Source organism: Cydia fagiglandana, chromosome 4 (assembly GCF_963556715.1).
Source record: "Cydia fagiglandana chromosome 4, ilCydFagi1.1, whole genome shotgun sequence".
Taxonomy (NCBI): Eukaryota; Metazoa; Arthropoda; class Insecta; order Lepidoptera; family Tortricidae; genus Cydia; species Cydia fagiglandana.
Genome location: NC_085935.1, coordinates 1,444,700 through 1,464,882, shown reverse-complemented (window position 1 = coordinate 1,464,882; position 20,183 = coordinate 1,444,700). Strand labels below are relative to the sequence as shown.

At 36.2% G+C, this 20,183-nt stretch overlaps 1 protein-coding gene across 1 annotated transcript in view; it reads right to left on the bottom strand.

The window, feature by feature from the left end:
* The window catches only part of LOC134663380 (uncharacterized), an 81,932-nt gene that overhangs the window by 6,936 nt on the left and 54,813 nt on the right, over positions 1 to 20,183 (bottom strand). The window contains exon 3 of the mRNA XM_063519743.1: positions 14,848 to 14,998. Within this exon, the coding sequence (XP_063375813.1) occupies positions 14,848 to 14,998 (151 nt within the window). The remainder of the gene's footprint in view (positions 1 to 14,847; positions 14,999 to 20,183) is intronic.

Sequence of the window (20,183 nt, the reverse complement as noted above, 5' to 3'; positions counted from 1 at the left end):
AACTTACATATGTGTATCAGATTTCAACTTGATTGGTCCAGTAGTTCCGGAGAAAATCGGCTGTGACAGACGGACAGACAGACAGACGCACGAGTGATCCTATAAGGGTTCCGTTTTTTCCTTTTGAGGTACGGAACCCTAAAAACAATAAAAAAAATTGTTTTCGGCGAAATTGACCTAAACTCATACATGCATTTTTTCCTTCTTTTGACCTCAGAAATTAAATCTTTCGCATTTCTTGAGGACACCTTTTATAATAAGTGTTATAAAATGAATATAACCTTTTTTACTAAGAATTTAATAAGGAACTATTTCTTTCATTGACACTTTTATCCTAAAATGTATACATGAGGTCAAATAAAGGAATAGTAGATTGTTAACCAAGGGTTGAAAGGCACCCATTTCTGTCGAGGTAGTTTGGCGCTCGAACGCAGTGAGAGCGCCAATAGTCCGAGATAGAAATGGTGCTTTTCACCCGAGTTAAACACTCTACTTTTCATATCGAATGCGAGGAAACCAAACAAGACAAGGCAATTTCGCAAAATCAGTACCTAATAGATCTACGGCCATGATTTATTTTCCTTAGGACTTACTTGCAATCGGAGACTTTACATGTGTGAAGAGATTAATAACCCCTAGCGAAAATCATTTAGATTTAGATGCAATATTTACGAAAACACACATTTTTAACAAACTGCAGTATTTTTAAAATGGTTTGTTCATTATAGTATGAAAATCAGCGGGATTGCCTCTTACTTTTTAATTTTATACTTTTTCGTTCTAAAAGCCGCAATAGACTACCGGACCGCACCGCGACTTTGGTGCGCCGCACCGTAATAGCATAATAAAAGTATTTTAAATATTAAATAACAATTTAATTAATAATATAAGTAATTTTTATCTTGTATTTTATTTTATTTTCATGAATATAGTGCTAAATAACTTTAAAAATCAATTTAATATCGTACAAACATTTAACTGTGGCTGTCTAAGATTCTGCCTTTGCTCATTTACGCAAGTGTATGGTTTAAAAAAATATTTTTGGTGTATTCCTTTTGGTTCCCGCCTTATGTAATCGAGTAAATAGAATTCAACGAAAGAAATCAAGAATAATTTGTTTTTAACAATTCACTTACATCGTTTTTTATAAAAAAAGGATCAACGTGGGATTAGTAAAATTAAACAATTACCAATTGTTCCAGGCGAGGAAATAAAGACACTATTTTTCCATTTTGTTTCCACCCAGTTGTTCGTGGAACGGGGACGCAGAGGAGTACACCACTTTTCTGCACTAGAGCATAAACGTATCACTTTCTGCGCACCTTTTAGAACATCAACGACCCACTTTCAGAGCATGAGATATGAAAAAGATGTAATATGTGTTAAGGTCAATTTCGCAAAAAAAAAATTTTTGTTTGGTTTCTTTTTTTAATTTTATGAATGAATTTGTACATAAAAATTAAATGCTATTGGTAAACTTGTCACTTAAAATGGTTTTTTTTCGTAAAACTTAGTTTTTGCAAAGTGTTACTTGTCACTTTTTGACATATCAATAAGGATATTTAGACTAAATCCCATAGTAGCAACATCGCCATCAAAAAAGGCGTTTTGAACTATGTAACAATAGAAACTTGTTTTTTTTTAATTGGTATTAACTCTGAAACTAGGCGAATTTCAAAAAGTTTATAGGACATTTTTGTCGCTAAATGTGATCAGGAATACGCTGTTAAAATTATTCGGTTTCCTCATGTTACACCGTGTATAATAAGGAGTTTCGAACCCTAAGTAAAAACTATGTTATTTCGAATTTTGACAAGCTAATACATGAATTAGGTGCATCATATAAAAAAATGAATATGACCTTTTTTATTAAGAATTTATTAAGGATTATTTCTTTTATTGACACTTTTTTCCTAAAATGTATACTTTCCTCAAAAAATGTAAAAAACTGTGAACCGGGACATATTTCATGCAAAAAGGGGGGGTTACGTCAGGGGGAGGGGAAGGGACGCTAGTGTGCGTAAAGCACCATACCCTAAGGTATCATACTACATTCATAAAAGGCTGGCTATAATTCGTTTTTCAAAAAGCACAATTTGACCGAATATATGAAAGAGGGTCATTGTTGTTGTAAAAGGTGTGCAGGAAATGATACGTTTCTGCACTAGAGCAGTTTAGGTTCCAATTCCAAGTACGATTTTTTTATTCTTTTTACAATAAGCAATTGAAATTTGGGTATAAATGGATTTGTTATACAATTTCCATTCTGATATTTGACTCCCCATTCCATAAATAACGATTCAATTAACGATTTTGGCCAAATTGTTAATTGAAAATACCTACTCTCAAAAATACCTACTATAAAAATGTATTTAAAAAAACACGTGCATTTTACTTTCCTCGTATGCGAAATGAAAAGTAGAGTGTTTTAACTCGGGTGAAAGGCAGCATTTTTGAAAAAATCAGGCAAGTGCGAGTCGGACTCGCGTACGAAGGGTTCCGTACCATAATGCAAAAAAAAAAAAACAAAAAAAAAAGCAAAAAAAACGGTCACCCATCCAAGTACTGACCACTCCCGACGTTGCTTAACTTTGGTCAAAAATCACGTTTGTTGTATGGGAGCCCCATTTAAATCTTTATTTTATTCTGTTTTTAGTATTTGTTGTTATAGCGGCAACAGAAATACATCATCTGTGAAAATGTCAACTGTCTAGCTATCACGGTTCGTGAGATACAGCCTGGTGACAGACAGACGGACAGACGGACGGACAGCGAAGTCTTAGTAATAGGGTCCCGTTTTACCCTTTGGGTACGGAACCCTAAAAATATCATCTACTAATGTTATTGTTATGCATAAGCAGAAGATATTATAGAATCTTGTTTATTTACAAGATGACATTTTTCTCCACATACCTATATATTTTTGAGAAAAATATAGCTAGGTATTTTAGTTTAAAAATCATTGTTACAATAAATATTGGCTTTTCCAGAGAACATTTATATTTCTACCGAAAGGAAAGCAGAATTCACAAGGGTTTTCGGTGTACGACCGTAACGCGAATGATTGTTTGGACTGACCTTTCTATAAATATATAAATGTATTTTATTGTGTAATAATCATAATAATTATTAAGTTATATTAAATCTGGGAATGAAATTATATCAGAAAGGAGATTCTTAAATGAGTAGGTATACTCGTAACATGCTTTGTGCATTAAATATACCTCCCTCTATTGAGTGAAAATAAAACAAAATACACAGGTAATCTGTGTTGCGGTTTTAAAGTGCCATCTGTTACACCTTTGACAAATTAAAAATGATTGCTTGTCAAATGTAGTCGCCATGTTAGAATTACACCGATACTATAAGCATCACTCACACAAACAAGCAATGAGGCAAAATTTTACCAATATTCAAAGGCTTTTTTCTTAATAATTTTAATCAAAATCTAGTATTTTTTTACGTTAAGCGAAGACAGAAATATATATACTACCCAAACATTACATATACAAGTGAAGAAACCCTATATAATAGGAGCTAGGGTGCCAAGAAAGTTGTATGAAAATCGAGCAAGGAGAACCACCTTAAATAAGTTAAGATCTGTTAGACCAGTCAAATTAGATTTTTTCCAGGAATTAATTACCAGCAAGCTGAAAATCGTCTAAATACCTTCATTTGGTTCTAAATTAGTGTAATCCGAGTTTGCTCCATTCCAGGAGTTGCGGAGAAATTTCTGCTCTTTTTCAGTTTTTTGCTTGTAGTTCAAAAATGGTACGTCCGACGGAAAATTGGCTCTAATTATGGTAAAAATCGATATCTGAAATCGTGAATTAGTACCTAGTCAAACATTGTAAAAAGTGGTTGCCACTTTGAATTTGTTTTTTTTTTTGGTAAAATATTGTTACATCCGAAATATTTTACCAGTGTCTGATCCCCAACAACCTTGCTGTTAGTTTGCTGTTAGTGACATTAATTTTGACGGTGGGTTCCTCTATTTGCACTTGTAATAAATTAGAAGTAGTTGAGGAATTTAAGTATCTGGGATTACTAATAGATAAACATTTCAATTTCAAACTTCACATAAATCAAATATGCAATAGGCTTAGGTCTATTTTAGGTCAATTTTACCACCTAAATCGAATTGTTAATAAACGCACCTTGCACATTGTTTACCATGCACTTGCTGACGCATTATTAAGCTATGGACTCAGCTGTTACGGACTTACCTTTAAAACTTATTTAGATAAAATAAAGCTACTCCAGATAAGATTAATTAAATATTTGGTCGGTTATAAAACCAGGAAAAAGCACAGACATAATTATGATACACTTTTCTCAACTTGTAAGATACTTCCTGTGCATTGTAAGGTTGTATATTTAAATGTGTTACATAGTTACTACACTGATGATTGTAAAATACCAAGAATAAGTAAGCGTGACACTAGGTCTGCTAAGAGAATAAGATTGACACAACCGTCAGCAAAAAACTATTATGGTCGAAGAACAAAAGAATACTTGATCCCCAAAATTTATAACGAGTACCCTCTTTTACTTGAAACACCTAAATTGAACATAGGTAGATTGAAGTCGAAATTTAAACAGATTTTACTACACAAATATGAAAATTTAACCTAGCTACCTACTTTCTTGTGTTAACAAAGCGTTTGTGCCGCTATAATATTATAAGAATTCTTCCTGTTATGTTCGTGTTATGAAATGTCACTATTAGTCCTATGTTAGATTATCGCAAGATAGATTTAGGATACATACATATAGGTAAATTTATATGTTCTTAATGATAACTTAACTTGTCACTTAATAATTAGTGTACCTATTTAGCTTAAGATTAGTTTAGAGCGCACCGCCAACAAACTGTCTCACAGTTTGGCGAAACATTAGATTAAGGTACTAAATATTGTATTTTTTCTGTTAAATTTTCAATAAAAAAAAAAAAATCGAGTGGTTTTGTCAATCCAAGGTAAAATGTCAAGGCTTTCAAAATTTATCCACACCTCCTGGGAAGGAGCAAACTCAGATTATTCGCATTTAGGACCAAATGAAGGTATTAAAAGGAGTGGAGCTTGCTGGGAATTAATTTCACAAAACGCTTTTTTGGATCTCATGAACCGTGATAGATGATTTTCACAGATGATGAATTTTGATTTTTTTGCCAGTCCGACTCGCACTTGGCCGGTTTTTTTTATTTTGATATCGACCATTGATGGACTGTGAGAAAAGAGGTCGTAGAATGTATGGGACCCCATCAAAGAATATAATACTCACTAGGAGAAGAACGATAACTCCATACAAAAAAATGTCCCCTTCAAAAGTTCGTTTATACTACTAGCGCTCGGTAGGATACCATTGTAATTAGAATTGACAACCCGTTTAGCCTAGCGCCCCTAGCGGGTATTGGCAGTAATCCAGTTCAGGAAGCTAATGGTCCTGGGTTCGAATCCCGGAGAGGGAATTTCTTTTTGTATTATTTTATTTTTTGTTGGGGTCAGGTTTTTAAGAGCCCATCAACGTGCACACTAGCGCCACTGCTGAATACATTAAACTAATTTTTATGTTACTGGATTCGTCAACCTACCTGTTCAAAACTAAAGTGGCCGAATTTGAATTGAAAGATTGACGAATCCAGCAACATAAAAACTAGTTTGATGTATTCAAAAGGTACTTAAATACACAATACAGTCAGTAGCGGCCACTTTTTTAAATACCTGTAAAATTTAAATTTAACTTAAATAATCACGATTATTTATTTTAGCAGTGGTGCTAGTGTGCACGTTGTTGGGCTCTTAAATTAGCATATCACAAATAAATAAAGAAATACGTTATAAGATAATGATTAGGTAGGTACTATATTTAAAAATTCGTCAAATATAAAAGGTTACAAAAAGTTACGTATTATTAAGATATAAATATTTTCATTCCTATTAGGATTAGTGTACAGACATTCACACATACACATATTATGTTACATATTATGTTACATATTATGTAACATAATATGTTAGGAGCAATACATATGAATACATACATTGATATGGCAAATGGTTACAAGTTGTTATTACATCTATCCGGTTATCGGACATTTCTGCTCCACAGCTCCACGCAGCGTTCTTGGTCACCGGAAAACTACTCTGTATATGCAGCAGATACGTGCCCTTTGAGCTTTTTCCAAGAAATCATATGACGGCCCAGGATTATATTATTATCTCACGCTCAAGCCATCTGCTGATTCACTTTCTAAAACAAAATAGTCACAAATTAAACAATATAATCTAACTTCCTAATTACTAACGTCGCTAATTCCTAAGGTAAGGTAAGGTAAGGTAAGGGTGGGTAGGTAGGTATCGTCTTGGGTCGTCCCATTCGTTTTTCGTCAAGTTCTTAAATTAGTCCTACTCTGCTTTCGTCACTCATTCTATATTCGTCACAATCGTCGGTGGCTTTCAATGTAGAATGAGTGACGAAAGCAGAATAGGACAAATTTAAGAACTTGACGAAAAACGAATGGGACGACCCAAGACGATACCGGTAGGTAGGTAGGTAGGTAGGTAAGATAAGGTAAGGTAGGTAGGTAGGGTAAGGTAAGGTAGGTAGGTAGGTAAGGTAAGGTAGGTAAGGTAAGGTAGGTAGGTAGGGTAAGGTAGGTAGGTAAGGTAATTTACCAGCTTACTCGTAAACAATGTGAGGTTTTACGTCTATGATGAATTTAGATTATAATTTCGGACGCGATATAGCGTCCGCGGGACTTACGGGGATAGTAAGATTAAATTATTATATTTGAATTTGGTAATTAGTACGCTCATTTTTATTTAAAGATTAATATATTTATTACCTTGAAATTATCACTGTTTCTGGTTTACTACAACGGTTTCCACACACACATTAGGGCTTTTCATAATCCGGATAAGAATAATTGATGAAGTCGCCATTGATTGCCGGATACAGCAAGAGATGCAACGGTTTAAATTTAACTAAGTCTGCGCGAAGACGCATTTAGATATATTATGTTGCTCGTACATATGTACGTCGTACATAGACATAGTTTTTATTAATTAATTAATAGGTACTTAAATAAATATATTTCAAGTGAATAAATCGTTTTATATGAAAACAATTATTTTTGCGTTAAATGACTTAAATGACAGCATTGACATTACAGACTTTTGTCTTGTCTATGTTCTTACCGGCCAGACCTAAATCAAGGCCTATCAAAGAGGCCTATTGACAAAGATTTTTTTTAAATTTTATCAAGGAGGGTAGAGGCACGTCTACCCTTCATAGATTTTATGAACATAGACAAAGACAAACTGAAATAGATAAAAAATTACATATTTCAAAAAATCAATAATAATTTACATATGACTTTGACTACTTCATAAAATACAAATCAAAATATATTTGATAAAATAATTGGATTTGTTCCTAGAAATCGTACAGACAAAGCCAGTTCTAGCAATGTTGCTGTAGTAAAATATTTTTATGGTAATTACTGGCAATACAGCTCTAGAAACGGAGCACACATGTACAATTATGAAGGGTCACGTCATTCCAAGGAAGTCAATAGGCCTTGGACCCCATACATTTCATTTCATCGATTTTTGAATTTCATGGAAAACGGCGAAATAATAATTATATAATTTTTAAAATATGAGCGATAGAAATTGGGAATCTAGTGGTATTGGCCACTCTTTTTCAATTCTATTAGTAGAATTTAAATGCCTAGTAGTGGAAATATTAATGCGCGAAATACACGAAATCGATCGGTCGAATTTCAAAAATCGGCCCCGTGTTCTCATTTCGCACAAACTCTATATAGATATAAAAACGTAGAAATGGGGTTGGGGGGTCGCGAAAAAAATTTCGTGGTCATAGAGGGCCGTGACACCATAAAGTTTGAAAAACACTGATTTATAAGATTTATTAGTAAACCCTAATAGAATGGATTACTTGGCAAACAAGTGGAATGAATAGGGTTTAGTTTATTTTACTCGCGTGGTAATGCCAATGGGTTTTTACTTTTTTTATAATATAAGAGGCCAACGAGCAGACGAATCGCTTGATAGTAAGCAATTACCGTCGCCCATGGACACTTGCATCACCAGAGGAGTTGCAAGTGCGTTGCTGGCCTTTAAGATGCGTAGCGTATTTTACTTGAAGGTTTGAAGGTTGTATCGATCCGGAAATACCGCGAATACCTTATTATATGATATTATTAATGAAGAAAATGCTCAGCAATATAAGAACATAGGTAAATATACTCATGATCATATTAATGATTAATTATTAGGTGCACAAAAATCGGTAAGTTAAGCGTACAGTTTTTCAAAAAACTGGAAAACTTGGAAAAGTCGATAACCTTATTTTTTATTGTTGAATGTCTTTTATATATATAATAATCTAGACAGGGTAGCAAATAATCAACATGTTACTAATATCATTAGCTGATAAACGCAAACGATTAGATACTGAAACTTGTAGAATTGGATTTATTTATTGTGATAAATTAAATCCCATCTCACCCATCTGGTAGCAAATTAAGAGCCCTTCAACGTGCACACTAGCGCCACTGCTAAATAATCGTGATTATTTAAATTTAACGACAGGTATTTAAAAATGGGGGCCGCTACGGACTGTATTGTGTATTTAAGTACCTTTTGAATACATCAAACTAGTTTTTATGTTGCTGGATTCGTCGATCTAGGAACTCAAAACAAAAACGGCCGTTTTTACTTTGGACGCATAGATTGACATATCCAGCAACATAAAAACTAGTTTGATGTATTCAAAAGGTACTTAAATACACAATACAGTCCGTAGCGGCCTCTTTTTTTAAATATCTTTCGTGAAATTTAAATAATCACGATAATTTAGTAGTGGCGCTAGTGTGCACGTTGAAGGGCTCTTAACGTACTAGTATAGTGCAATAGCCTCATTGTTACTTATTATAAAAAAATTGTTACACAAAAGCGAACTTAATGCCTTCAAGCATTCTTTATTTGATAATTATAGCATCAAATAGAAAAGTAAGAAGTTAGGTGCTGAAAACTTTATTTTTAAAAAAGCTACCAATATTTTAATTTCAGCATTTATTAATAAGGCTAAACGGAATAAATAATAAACAATAATTTAAAATAACTCTCTATTAAAACTGTTTCATAAGGTAAAATATAGCATGACTTTCAAAATTCCAGATTCCGAAAAAAAAAACATCCCTAATAGTTCTACGTGTCCATTTTATCATTTAACCCATATCTAATTTACGACCTCCTTTATACAACAGTAACCCCATTTTCTATTAACTACAAAAAAATTACAAAATACAACATCGACCTATTCTTAAACCTCAGCGTGGCGCCAACGTTAAAAAAAGATATTTAGTAGCAACACCACTTAACTGGGTGATTCCCAAGAATTACTCTATCCTGTATAAATATATCTCTGGTTGCTTAAAGTTATAATAGATCTACGGTTCAAGCTTAAATTGGTTTTACTCATACTTATAACGAACGCTTAAGTGTGCTCTAAAAAGGGAAGTATGTCTCATACACTTTAAAGGCGCTTAAGACGTTTTGGATAAGCTAATGTGGTAATAAATTGACAGTGGCTGGAGGATGTTTTCGATTTTTTTTTAAGTTACGTATTGGTATTTGGAGAATGTGACGCAAGACCCATTTATTACGCACATTACGAAAAAAGGGGTATCTTTAGAATTAAAGAAAAAAAAGTCAATGGCAAACTTATGCTCATAAAGTCTTCTTCTTCTTCTTCTTCAACCTAGCGTTTTCCCGGCCTAGCGCCAGGGTTCGCTTTCCTGCTCAGTACTCGAATTAAATCTACTCGATCTGATCATGAAGCACCTAACTGAAATAAGTACTTAATTTTGGCTATGTCACAAAACGAAATATAGTTAGACCGTAAAAAGTCTGCAGCGATTTTGATAGCGCACGCAGTGTAAGTGTCATTTTAAACGTCAAACTTCTATGAAATTATGACGTATAAATAACACACTGCGTGGGCTGTCAAATATGCTGCAGACTTTTATTGGTGCGACTTTAGTCTTATCGTATTAAGGTAATAGAATAGGTACTTAGAGCACAACATTTATTTTCTGTATGCTATCGAAACTGTCATAAAACTGTAAAAAAATAATTTACAATTATTTCAGGACTTGTCCCCAATTTCCCGTCCGCATGGTGTCCTTAGCGGCGCTAGCGCATCTCGTGACGTACCGGAATACCTTCACAGTTTAGTACTTAAGGGGAAACTGTCTAATACTAAAGGGCTTAACGACCATATAAAATTATATGGATAGTTATATTGCTGATTATATAATCCGTCAAGTGGACGAAAACTAGAGCATGGACGGAAACTAGCTCAATGACCCTACATACCTTTCACATAATAAAAAATATAAAAATATATGTGGCGTTATAAGTGTAGCTATTACAAATCAAAAAAGTTTTAATTAAATATTTTGGTTTGGTCCCTAGTTGTAAGTAGTTTTTTATTTATATTTCTATCTTTCTATCTGTTGAGTGGTTATATTACTGGTAACATTACAGTAAATATAATATTAGAGTTAGACCAAGAAAAGTCTGCAACGATTTTGATAGCACATGCAGTGCAAGTGTTATTTTAAACGTCAAACTGCTATGAAATTATGGCGTATAAATAACACTTGCACTGCGTATGCTATCAAAATCGTAGCAGACTTTTCTTGGTCCAACTCTAATCGCTTAGTAAATAATATGGGCAATGACCCATCTCTAGTACTTATTGTATCCAACATAGACGTTTTAAGCTCGGGACACACTTATCCCACGTACGCAACGTATGCAATGCATTATGACAATCTGAACCCTGAAAGTTGTATGCTTATAAACATACTTGTCATGCGTTGCGTATGACAAGTATGTTTTCACCACACCAGCTCGGAAAGGCTTACTTTGCACTTCGAAAACGAATAGCAAAGTTGCATTTTATCCACATGTGAGGCAAAGTAATCGAATGCAAATTTTGAGTTGTTTGCTGGTAGAATTGACTTTTAAATGATGATTTTGGATGGTAAATATTTAATAACATTCATTTAGAATTGATTTGGTTTGATTTTGTTTGATATTTTACATTTAATATTTGCTTCGGGTTGGTGTGGTGAAAATTTTAGTGTTTCACTCGGGGGCAAATTTTGTTTAACCCTCGTGCTTTGAAATCCACGCAACGCTCAAGATTCCATTTTTCGAACCATTCGCTACGCTCGTGGTTCAATTTTGGAATCTTTCGCTTGCTCGGGTATCAATATTAGCACGAACGGTTAAACAACAACTTTGCCCCCTTGTAAAACAAATAACTAATTCTAAGCGTACAAATTTCAAGGGGATGTCATAATGCGTTGCATACGTTGCGTACGTGGGATAGGTGTGTCCCTGCTTTTAATCTACTGCTAAGCGTAGGCTATACTTATAGCCTGTCTAGAATGTCTAGATCGGCTCGAGTACCTACTGATAGCGGCGTGCTTTACCGAAAGATACGAGTAATACGTTTAGAGTGGGTAAGTCCCGCTTATATTATGTAAAACGACGATAAATAATGCTACATAATACTTATACAGGGTGGCCACAACCTCCCTGGCAATGGGAATGCACTTATTTTTTGGCCACCGAATATAACTTCAGTGTTTAATACATACTTTAGCGTTAGACTAGATGGCTCTGTGAGCTGTAGACCTGGCTCACATTATTTAAAACTGAACAAATGTGTGGCTCCGCCTGTTTCAAAAATTTCCAAAACTGGACCGATAAAAAAATATAATTTAACCTGTGGTCTCGATGATCTCCGGCCAATTGTTCGTGGCCCTTGTTTTCCGCGCCCCACATGCGCCGGATACCCCGTATTTGTTACGACCGATTATTTTTGCACCCGAGATAATTGGAAGGTGTAAAGCAGCTATAATTTCATTTAAAACAAACTGCTTTCCGACTAGGGTTAAAATAGCCGGAAATCTCTGGCCGTAACAAATACGGGGTGCAAAATAATTGACGGAGATCTCCGGTCGGGGTAGATAGAGGGGGGGCTGTTCTTGACAGCTTGGTAGACGACAGAAAAATTAATTTAATTATCGAACTGCAACTGCAAATTATCGCAAAATTTCACGAGAATCGGTTGAGAATTGCGACCTATAGAGGAGAACATCTTCTTCTTTTTAGGGTCTATATAAGGCTCCAAAGCCTATGTATCACTGCAACCATTCCTGATCTATTGTGATTGCCACATACTACAACTCCTGACCCAAACCTGCAACTTCAAACAGCTGCAGGATCTTTTTGATCACGAGAGACTTTAACTCCTCCGGGCGCAATATGTGCCCGCCCAGGATTAGGTCACGAGTACGCATTAGGCAAGGGCACTCTGTGACTCATGTGAGGATGTGCAAGGGCGTCTCCTCTGCCTCCATACAGAGTCCATAGAGGAGAACATACTTACGAAAGCATTTTTGATATTAAAGAGGTCAGAGGGTCTACCGCGAACCACGTTAACGGACCACCGGACTCGCAACCAATTTTACACCTAAAGCAACGAGCAACTCCAATTACGGTGATAAATGTGACAACATTCCGATTAATGGCAACACAGGTCGCCTCTTTATCACAAAACGCCAATTAAAAGCAATAAACTCTGACACTAATTGCCGAACTTGCGCTTTGGACTTAAAAAATACAAAATGGCGGTTAAATACTGCTACAATTGCCGAAAGTCACAACTCACGTACGTTCCTTACTTGAATTTACTCTTGTTTCAATAAAAAGTGAATGCCAATTTATTTCTACCACTTACCACTTATTGTGAGGTATAAATCATGATTTATATTCGATTTATCACCGTCGATTTGATTGACGATTTCTCAGCCAAAGAACGCTGTTAAGTGGAATTGAAATTTACGCCATCTAGTATCGAGTAGCGGAACTTCTTTGCGTACGCATTTCGATAATACTTTAGAAGAAAATTGATAACAGGTATGTTATGTTTTGATTAAAATAAAGCCTAACGGAGAAAATAATTATGAAATTTAATATTGATTATAAATTTTAGTATATTATTGACTAGCATTTACGGTAATTTCAAGTATTGCAATAAGGAAAGACATTAAAATTATATTTACGAAGCATAAAGATAATCATACAAACAAGTATAATTATTTACTTATTTTATTACTGAATTACAAATAATGTAGACCTTCCTAAGCCCACGCAATTCGTATTGAATTTTGAGGCTTATGCAGTTTTGATAAAGATCAAATTCAAATAAAATATTTTAAGAACATGTATGAGCTAGGCAAACCTTAAAGGGACATTATAATCGAACGAAATGGCTACCTTATTTTTCCATATTTATCACTTGTCTCTACCCACGACTTCTTTCGCGTAGAAGTCAGATGGCAGTCCCTTCCGTCACAGAATAAATAGTAGTACTAAGTACAGAAGACTCACTCTAACAAAACGCGTCAGTTACGATCAGCACAGATATGGCCGCTAGGTGGCGACAGCGCCACGCGCGGCTTATGGCAAACCCCAAAATTGGGGCCGAACGAATGTACTTTTAGCTACCTGTAGCAAAGCGACGAAATCGCGGAGTGAGACACGCCTGCTTCCGTAAACACTAGTGTCTACGTCAACTTTTGGGATTAGTTGTCAAACGGACCCCAGGCTCCCATGAGCCGTGGCAAAATGCCAGGACAACGCGAGGAAGAAGAAGAGGTTCATGAACAAATTAAATAAAATCTTTAACAGAATTCATCATCATCATCATCATCTCAGCCATAAGACGTCCACTGCTGAACATAGGCCTCCCCCTTGACAGAATTACGTTATATTAAACAGTTATAATATATATTTCGCTTCATATCAGTAGACATTACATTTACCTAGTTTCTACGTCTAACTACTTCTGCCTAATATATATGGTTAAAGATAGTCGCTTACGTAGACAAAACTAATCACATCAGATTCATAGTTTCATGTTACATTTTATCTCCCAGACAGTTACGGTTGTTTTAACTGATGCGGAAATAGTAAATGAGTGAATAAGGAAGGTAACGGGATACCACTGGATGTACGAACGATTAGCGTCCTTAGAAGGGCCAGTACCTAATGTGTATATCTAGATTTTTAGTATTTGTGGTATTTTTATGTATGATGGTAACTAAATGTTTATGTTTATCCTAAATAATATTATGAATGCGATAGTAACTTCTGTCTGTTAACACTTCACTCGGAAACTGCGTTTTAAGACTGATGCTTCTAAAATTTTTAGCTACAATATTCCATGCGAGTTCACTGCATAATCAATCATATACTTTAAACATCATTACATTAATAAGCTAAAACAAAAAAAAAATCTCGAGATGACTTCGCTTCGCCATACTGAAGTTCAATTGGATATCCACAATTTGACAGGATTGCAGAACCCAGAAATTTTGACGCACCGAGTGGTGTGGCAGAAAAATTGCGTCTTAAACTTTTGCAGACGTATCGTACTTATCGCGGACGACAACGATATAACGCTCTACTTTTATGTTTACTCATAGCTTTAGAAGCATGCGCACAAGATTAGTTACATGCTATGTGATGTCACTAATGGCGCGAACTTACTACACTAATACTTTTTAACCGCCGTCGTCTGATATAAGACAAACAATATCCAGCTCATTTCGTCGCAGTCTGATAATTAAGACAAAACTTTTCGTATTAGCGGTGACACGAGCTCGCGCGATGAAGAATTCTAAGCGGTTAAAAGGTTTAAAAACCCTGCTATAGTCTTCAAAACTACTGTACTCACATCAGGTAATGTAGCGACCAGGGTAACATGAGCTACGCCGACAGGGGTCTGCCACCAGGTACTAGGGTCTCCGTCGATGGCGTAAGAAGCTGGGTGACGGCGGGCGGCTGGACCATCCAGGCCTTCGCATACGTCGCAGACCACACCGCGTCTGAAAACAAATAGAAAATGAATAGTCTAGCTCAGAGCTCTCCAAACCCCGGCCCGCGGGCAAAATTGGCCCGCGAAGCGTTCCAATCCGGCCCGCCGACAGCGGTCCAATCCGGCCCGCGGGAGCCAGGCTCCAGTGTTCAGCCCTAACAGCAGCAACCAGATGTACACCCCCCCCCCTTCTCACCCCTGGGCACCGACATTGGCCCGCGCGAAAATGCTAGGGCGCAATATGGCCCTCAGGAAAAAAAGTTTGGTGACCCCTGGTCTAGCTACATAGCTGAACAATATAAAACATATCACAGGAAAAGAAGAAACACTGGACTCATTCATAACATACACGAAATATATAATAGATACTCTCAGGAATTTCAACAAAATATAATATAGGTTATTACCTGTATTCGTTTTGTTGAGATTCTTGAGGGTTTTACCCTTACCTGGTTTGCAGCAGTTCTGCTGCCCATCATGGCGAATACCTCCCTACCAACAACTTGGAGCAGGTTCACCCGTACTATTGTGGGAACCTGTCCAAAACCACTAAACAGACACCGCAATCCACTACCAACACAGCTCTTACTGAATCAAAGAGCAAACGGCCGCCCGTATCTCTAGCGAGGACCGTTTGACTCAAATCAATTACTCAATTACAAAAAAAAAAAGCTACATAGCTACATGCTTGGCTTTTTTGGGCACTTGGCCCGCCGTGAACCTGATAGCCTGGAAAAGGCTCTGCTAGTTGGGCCTGCTGAAGGCCATCGAAAACATGGAGGGATACCCACACGCTGGTTCAACGCCATTCAAGAGATTACACGCGATGGGTTCCAGGGTCCTTGAGGAAGGCAATCGGCCAGGATGGAGAGCACTACAGCACAGAGCGACTTATGGTGGTCACGACCCTCAGACATGAGGATTCGACTAGGAAGAGAGAGAGAGCTACATAGTAAGAGGTAAAGTGTGAGTAGAGACGAAACACCTGTAGAATTTTGGCTTTACATTATACATAATCCACTAAAACCTAAGAATAATCAACAGTTTACAGACATTTGTATAAACAGTGTCAGAACGTAATTATGTCATGGTCATAGATAAATATGAAGAGAGCATAAAGGAGATTATGTGTCATTCTGCCTCTTTATGGTTTCTTCAGCGGGGATATGCGTCAAGCTGCATAATTTCAGATGGGCTAAACCTATGCCTATGGGCTAAGACTGTATGCTTAAATAGAAGACAGTTCTCTTGGTATTATAGAAAATTTTCGGACTCCTCTTCACATTTAGTGGCAAGAATTATGCTATTATCACACTTTTGCTTGGTCTTTTGCCGTCAGTCTCTTGATGTTGTTAAAAGGGTGATGCGTCGTAATAGTTGGAGTATACCTGTAGAGTATGTTTAGCTTGTCTATAACTTTTATGTTTTTGTGTCTATGATTGAACAGAAGAATAAAGATTCATTCTTAGACCAAACTAGATATGGTTGTTGTTTATTTCAAATAATACTTATTACATGGCGCAGTCAAGTATGGCTACAGGATATCATTTACCTTCCAAGTTATCCCTGGTGGGGAACCTAAGTGAGAACTTTAGAAAATTCAAGCAATCATTCAATATATACTTGAATGCCGCGGGTCTTTCCGAAGTGACAGAGGCAAGAAAAATCTCACTTCTGCTAAATCTAATTGGTGAGGAGGCTCTTGCCGTCTACAACACACTAGATGTAAAGTCGGAAAATGTAAAAACTCTCGAAGATACATTAAAGGTATTTGAAACATATTGCAATCCCAAGAAGAACATACTTCATTCTAGGTACCTTTTTTATAATAGAAATCAGAAAGCAGGAGAATCGTTTGACAATTATTTGACTGACGTAAAACAATTATGTAATGATTGTGATTTCAAAAATAAAGATGAAATTCTAAGGGACCGTCTTGTATTAGGTTCGAGTGACACGGATTGTCAAAAAAAGTTGATAAAGAAAGGAGATCCACCCCTGGACGATGTGGTGTCATCGCTCAGAATCTCTGAGATCACGAATGCACACGTCAAAGATATAACTGACAACAAACCCGATGTTAATGCGGTCACAGTGCCTAAGAGCACCCAGAAGACCTGTTCGAACTGTGGATACCATCATATCTACGGTCAATGTCCGGCGTATAATAAGACGTGTGTCAACTGTAAACGGAGACATCATTTCGCTAAAATGTGTCGTTCCAGTAAAGTCACATTAAATGAGGTAAACCTGCAAGATGATTCTGATTACTATGTAGAGTCTGTTACATCAGACATGTCTGTCGACTCGTTAGCGTGGTTCCAAAAAGTAACACTGCCTGGAAACAATCCGGTGCAATTCAAACTCGACCCAGGAGCTGATGTGAACATATTACCGGTACACATCTATGAAAAGATCGTATCTTCACACCCTGTTCCCCTCAAGAAAACAATGTCGACACTCGAGAGCTGGAATGGCTACAAAACGCAAGTCAAAGGATTAGCAACATTCAACATAGAAGTAAATGGCAAGATGTACTCCGAAACATTTTGCATCGCGGGAAAAGAGGACGCCACACCGATTCTATCTCGAGATACGTGTGTTCGTTTAAATTTAGTAAAAAGAGTTTCATCTATCGAAGCTAGAGATGATAGAAAACAGCAATTAATTCGTGAAAATGAGGACTTGTTTGTAGGTTTGGGTAAGTTTGATGATCCTTACGAAATCAAATTAAAAGCTGATGCTATACCTACATCCAAACCTCCATACAGAGTTCCTCTAAAAATAAGGCCTAAATTAAAAGAAGAGTTGGAAAGACTTGAGGGTCTCGGCATAATAAGCAAAGTCACGGAACCCTCGGAATGGGTTAACAGGTTAGTGGTGATTGAAAAACATGATAAGTCTATTAGAGTGTGCCTAGACCCGAAAGATCTTAACAACGCGATAGTAAAAGATTATTGTTATATCCCTACTATTGAAGACTTATCTGCAAAAATTAAGAATGCTAAATACTTTTCTGTATTAGACTTGAAAGACGCCTTTTGGCACATTGCTTTGACTGAGACTTCCTCAAAATATTGCACATTTTCCACAATGTTCGGAACATATAAATTTAATCGTCTGCCTTTTGGCATTGTATTAGCGTCAGAAGTGTTTCAGAAACGGTTATCTGACATTTTTAGCTCAATTGATGGTGTTGTAAACTATATTGATGATGTGCTATGTTTTTCAGAAACTGAGGAAGAAATGCATAACATCTTATCTAAAGTGTTCGAAAAGGCAAGGGAATGTAATGTTCGATTCAACAAAAAGAAGTTTCAATACATGATTGGACAAGTTAAATATTTAGGGCAAATATTTGAAAATGGTACAGTCCGACCCGATGACGACGCGATTAAGGCTATAACAAATTTTGACAGACCCAATGACAAGTCTGACTTACAACGACTTTTAGGTCTAATCAACTATTTACGACCATATATCCCCAATCTGGCTTCACTTACTACCCCATTGAGAGATCTACTAAAGAAAAACACGATATTTGACTGGCAAAAAATTCATACCGATGCCTTTGAGCGAATTAAGACTATCTTATCGACGAATCCCGTTCTGCAGACTTTTGATCCCAGTAAAGAGATCGTGATTCAGACTGACTCGAGCAAGACAGGCATCGGTTGTGTACTTTTGCAGGATAATAAACCCGTTTATTATGCCTCAAAATCCTTAACAGAGACTGAAATAAATTATGGTCAGATAGAGAAAGAATTTCTTGCTGTATTATTCTCTTGTAAGAAGTTTCACTCATTTATTTATGGTCAAAAAGTTCTTATGTTGACAGATCATCTACCGCTGATTTCCATAATGAAAAAAGACTTACATGACATTCCGTCAACTCGCCTGCAGAGAATAAAATTAAAATTAAGTAAATACGACTTAACCATGAAACATGTACCAGGTACACAAATGCACATTGCAGATGCATTAAGTCGAGCCTGCTCCACGGCTAGTCAAGACTGTGATAGTGATCTCAATGTAGTAATTCACAGTGTTAACGTTTCAGATGCAATATTATCTCAATTGAGACAAGAAATAAAAGTAGATCCTGTAGCATCAAAATTGATTGATTTTTTCAAAAAAGGATGGCCAACTTCTGTATCTAAGGTACCGACTGAACTGAAATTCTATTATGACATCCGAAAAACCATTTGCTTTGAGGATGACTTGATATTTATATACCAAAGGCTTTACGTCCCAACATCTCTACAAAGACTAATACTGACAAAACTGCACGAGTGTCATTTCGGCATGTCTAAGACCAAAGCTCGAGCGAAAACATTATTCTACTGGAAGAATATGTTTTCTGATATAGACAAGTTCATTCATGGCTGTAGTGTGTGCCTTAAACATTCTAATAACAACATGAAAGAACCAATGGTTATGAGAGAATTACCTGAACTGCCTTTTCAGCATATTTCCGTAGACATTTTGCAATATGGAAATAATGATTATTTAACGCTATTTGACCACTACTCAAAGTGGATCGAGTTACACAAACTCAACAGTAAGACAGCCGAGGCAACCATTACTATCTTGAAGACTATATTTTCAACGCATGGCATACCAGAGGTTATATACTCCGATAACATGCCATTTAACTCGCTAGCATTCCGGGATTTTAGCATCGAATGGGGTTTTAAAACGGTGTTTTCAAGTCCTCATTATCACCAGAGCAATGGAGCTGCAGAAAGGGCAGTGCAGACGTGTAAAGGGTTTCTAAAGAAATCTGCTGAAACGAAAACTGATATTGACTTATTGAGTTGTTTTTGTTAGAATATAGAAATACCCCAATTATCAGTCTTAACTGTTCCCCTTCTGAGCTGTTGTGCAATAGACTCTGTAGAACCAAACTTCCAATAAATAAAGCTTTATTAAAACCAAAACTACATAATGATATACAAGATAAATTACTGAATAATTGTAATAAAAATAAATCATACTACGATCAACACACAAAACCTAGAAGTGACATTTTTGAAGAAGGGCAAAAGATAGTATATAAAGAAAATGAAAATAGTAGTGTTTGGAAACCAGGTACGGTTTATAAAATCACCAGTAATCCACGATCTGTAACAATAAAAGACTGTTATGGAAACTTAAAAACTAGGAACTCGTGGTTCATCAAAGTGGACAAAAGT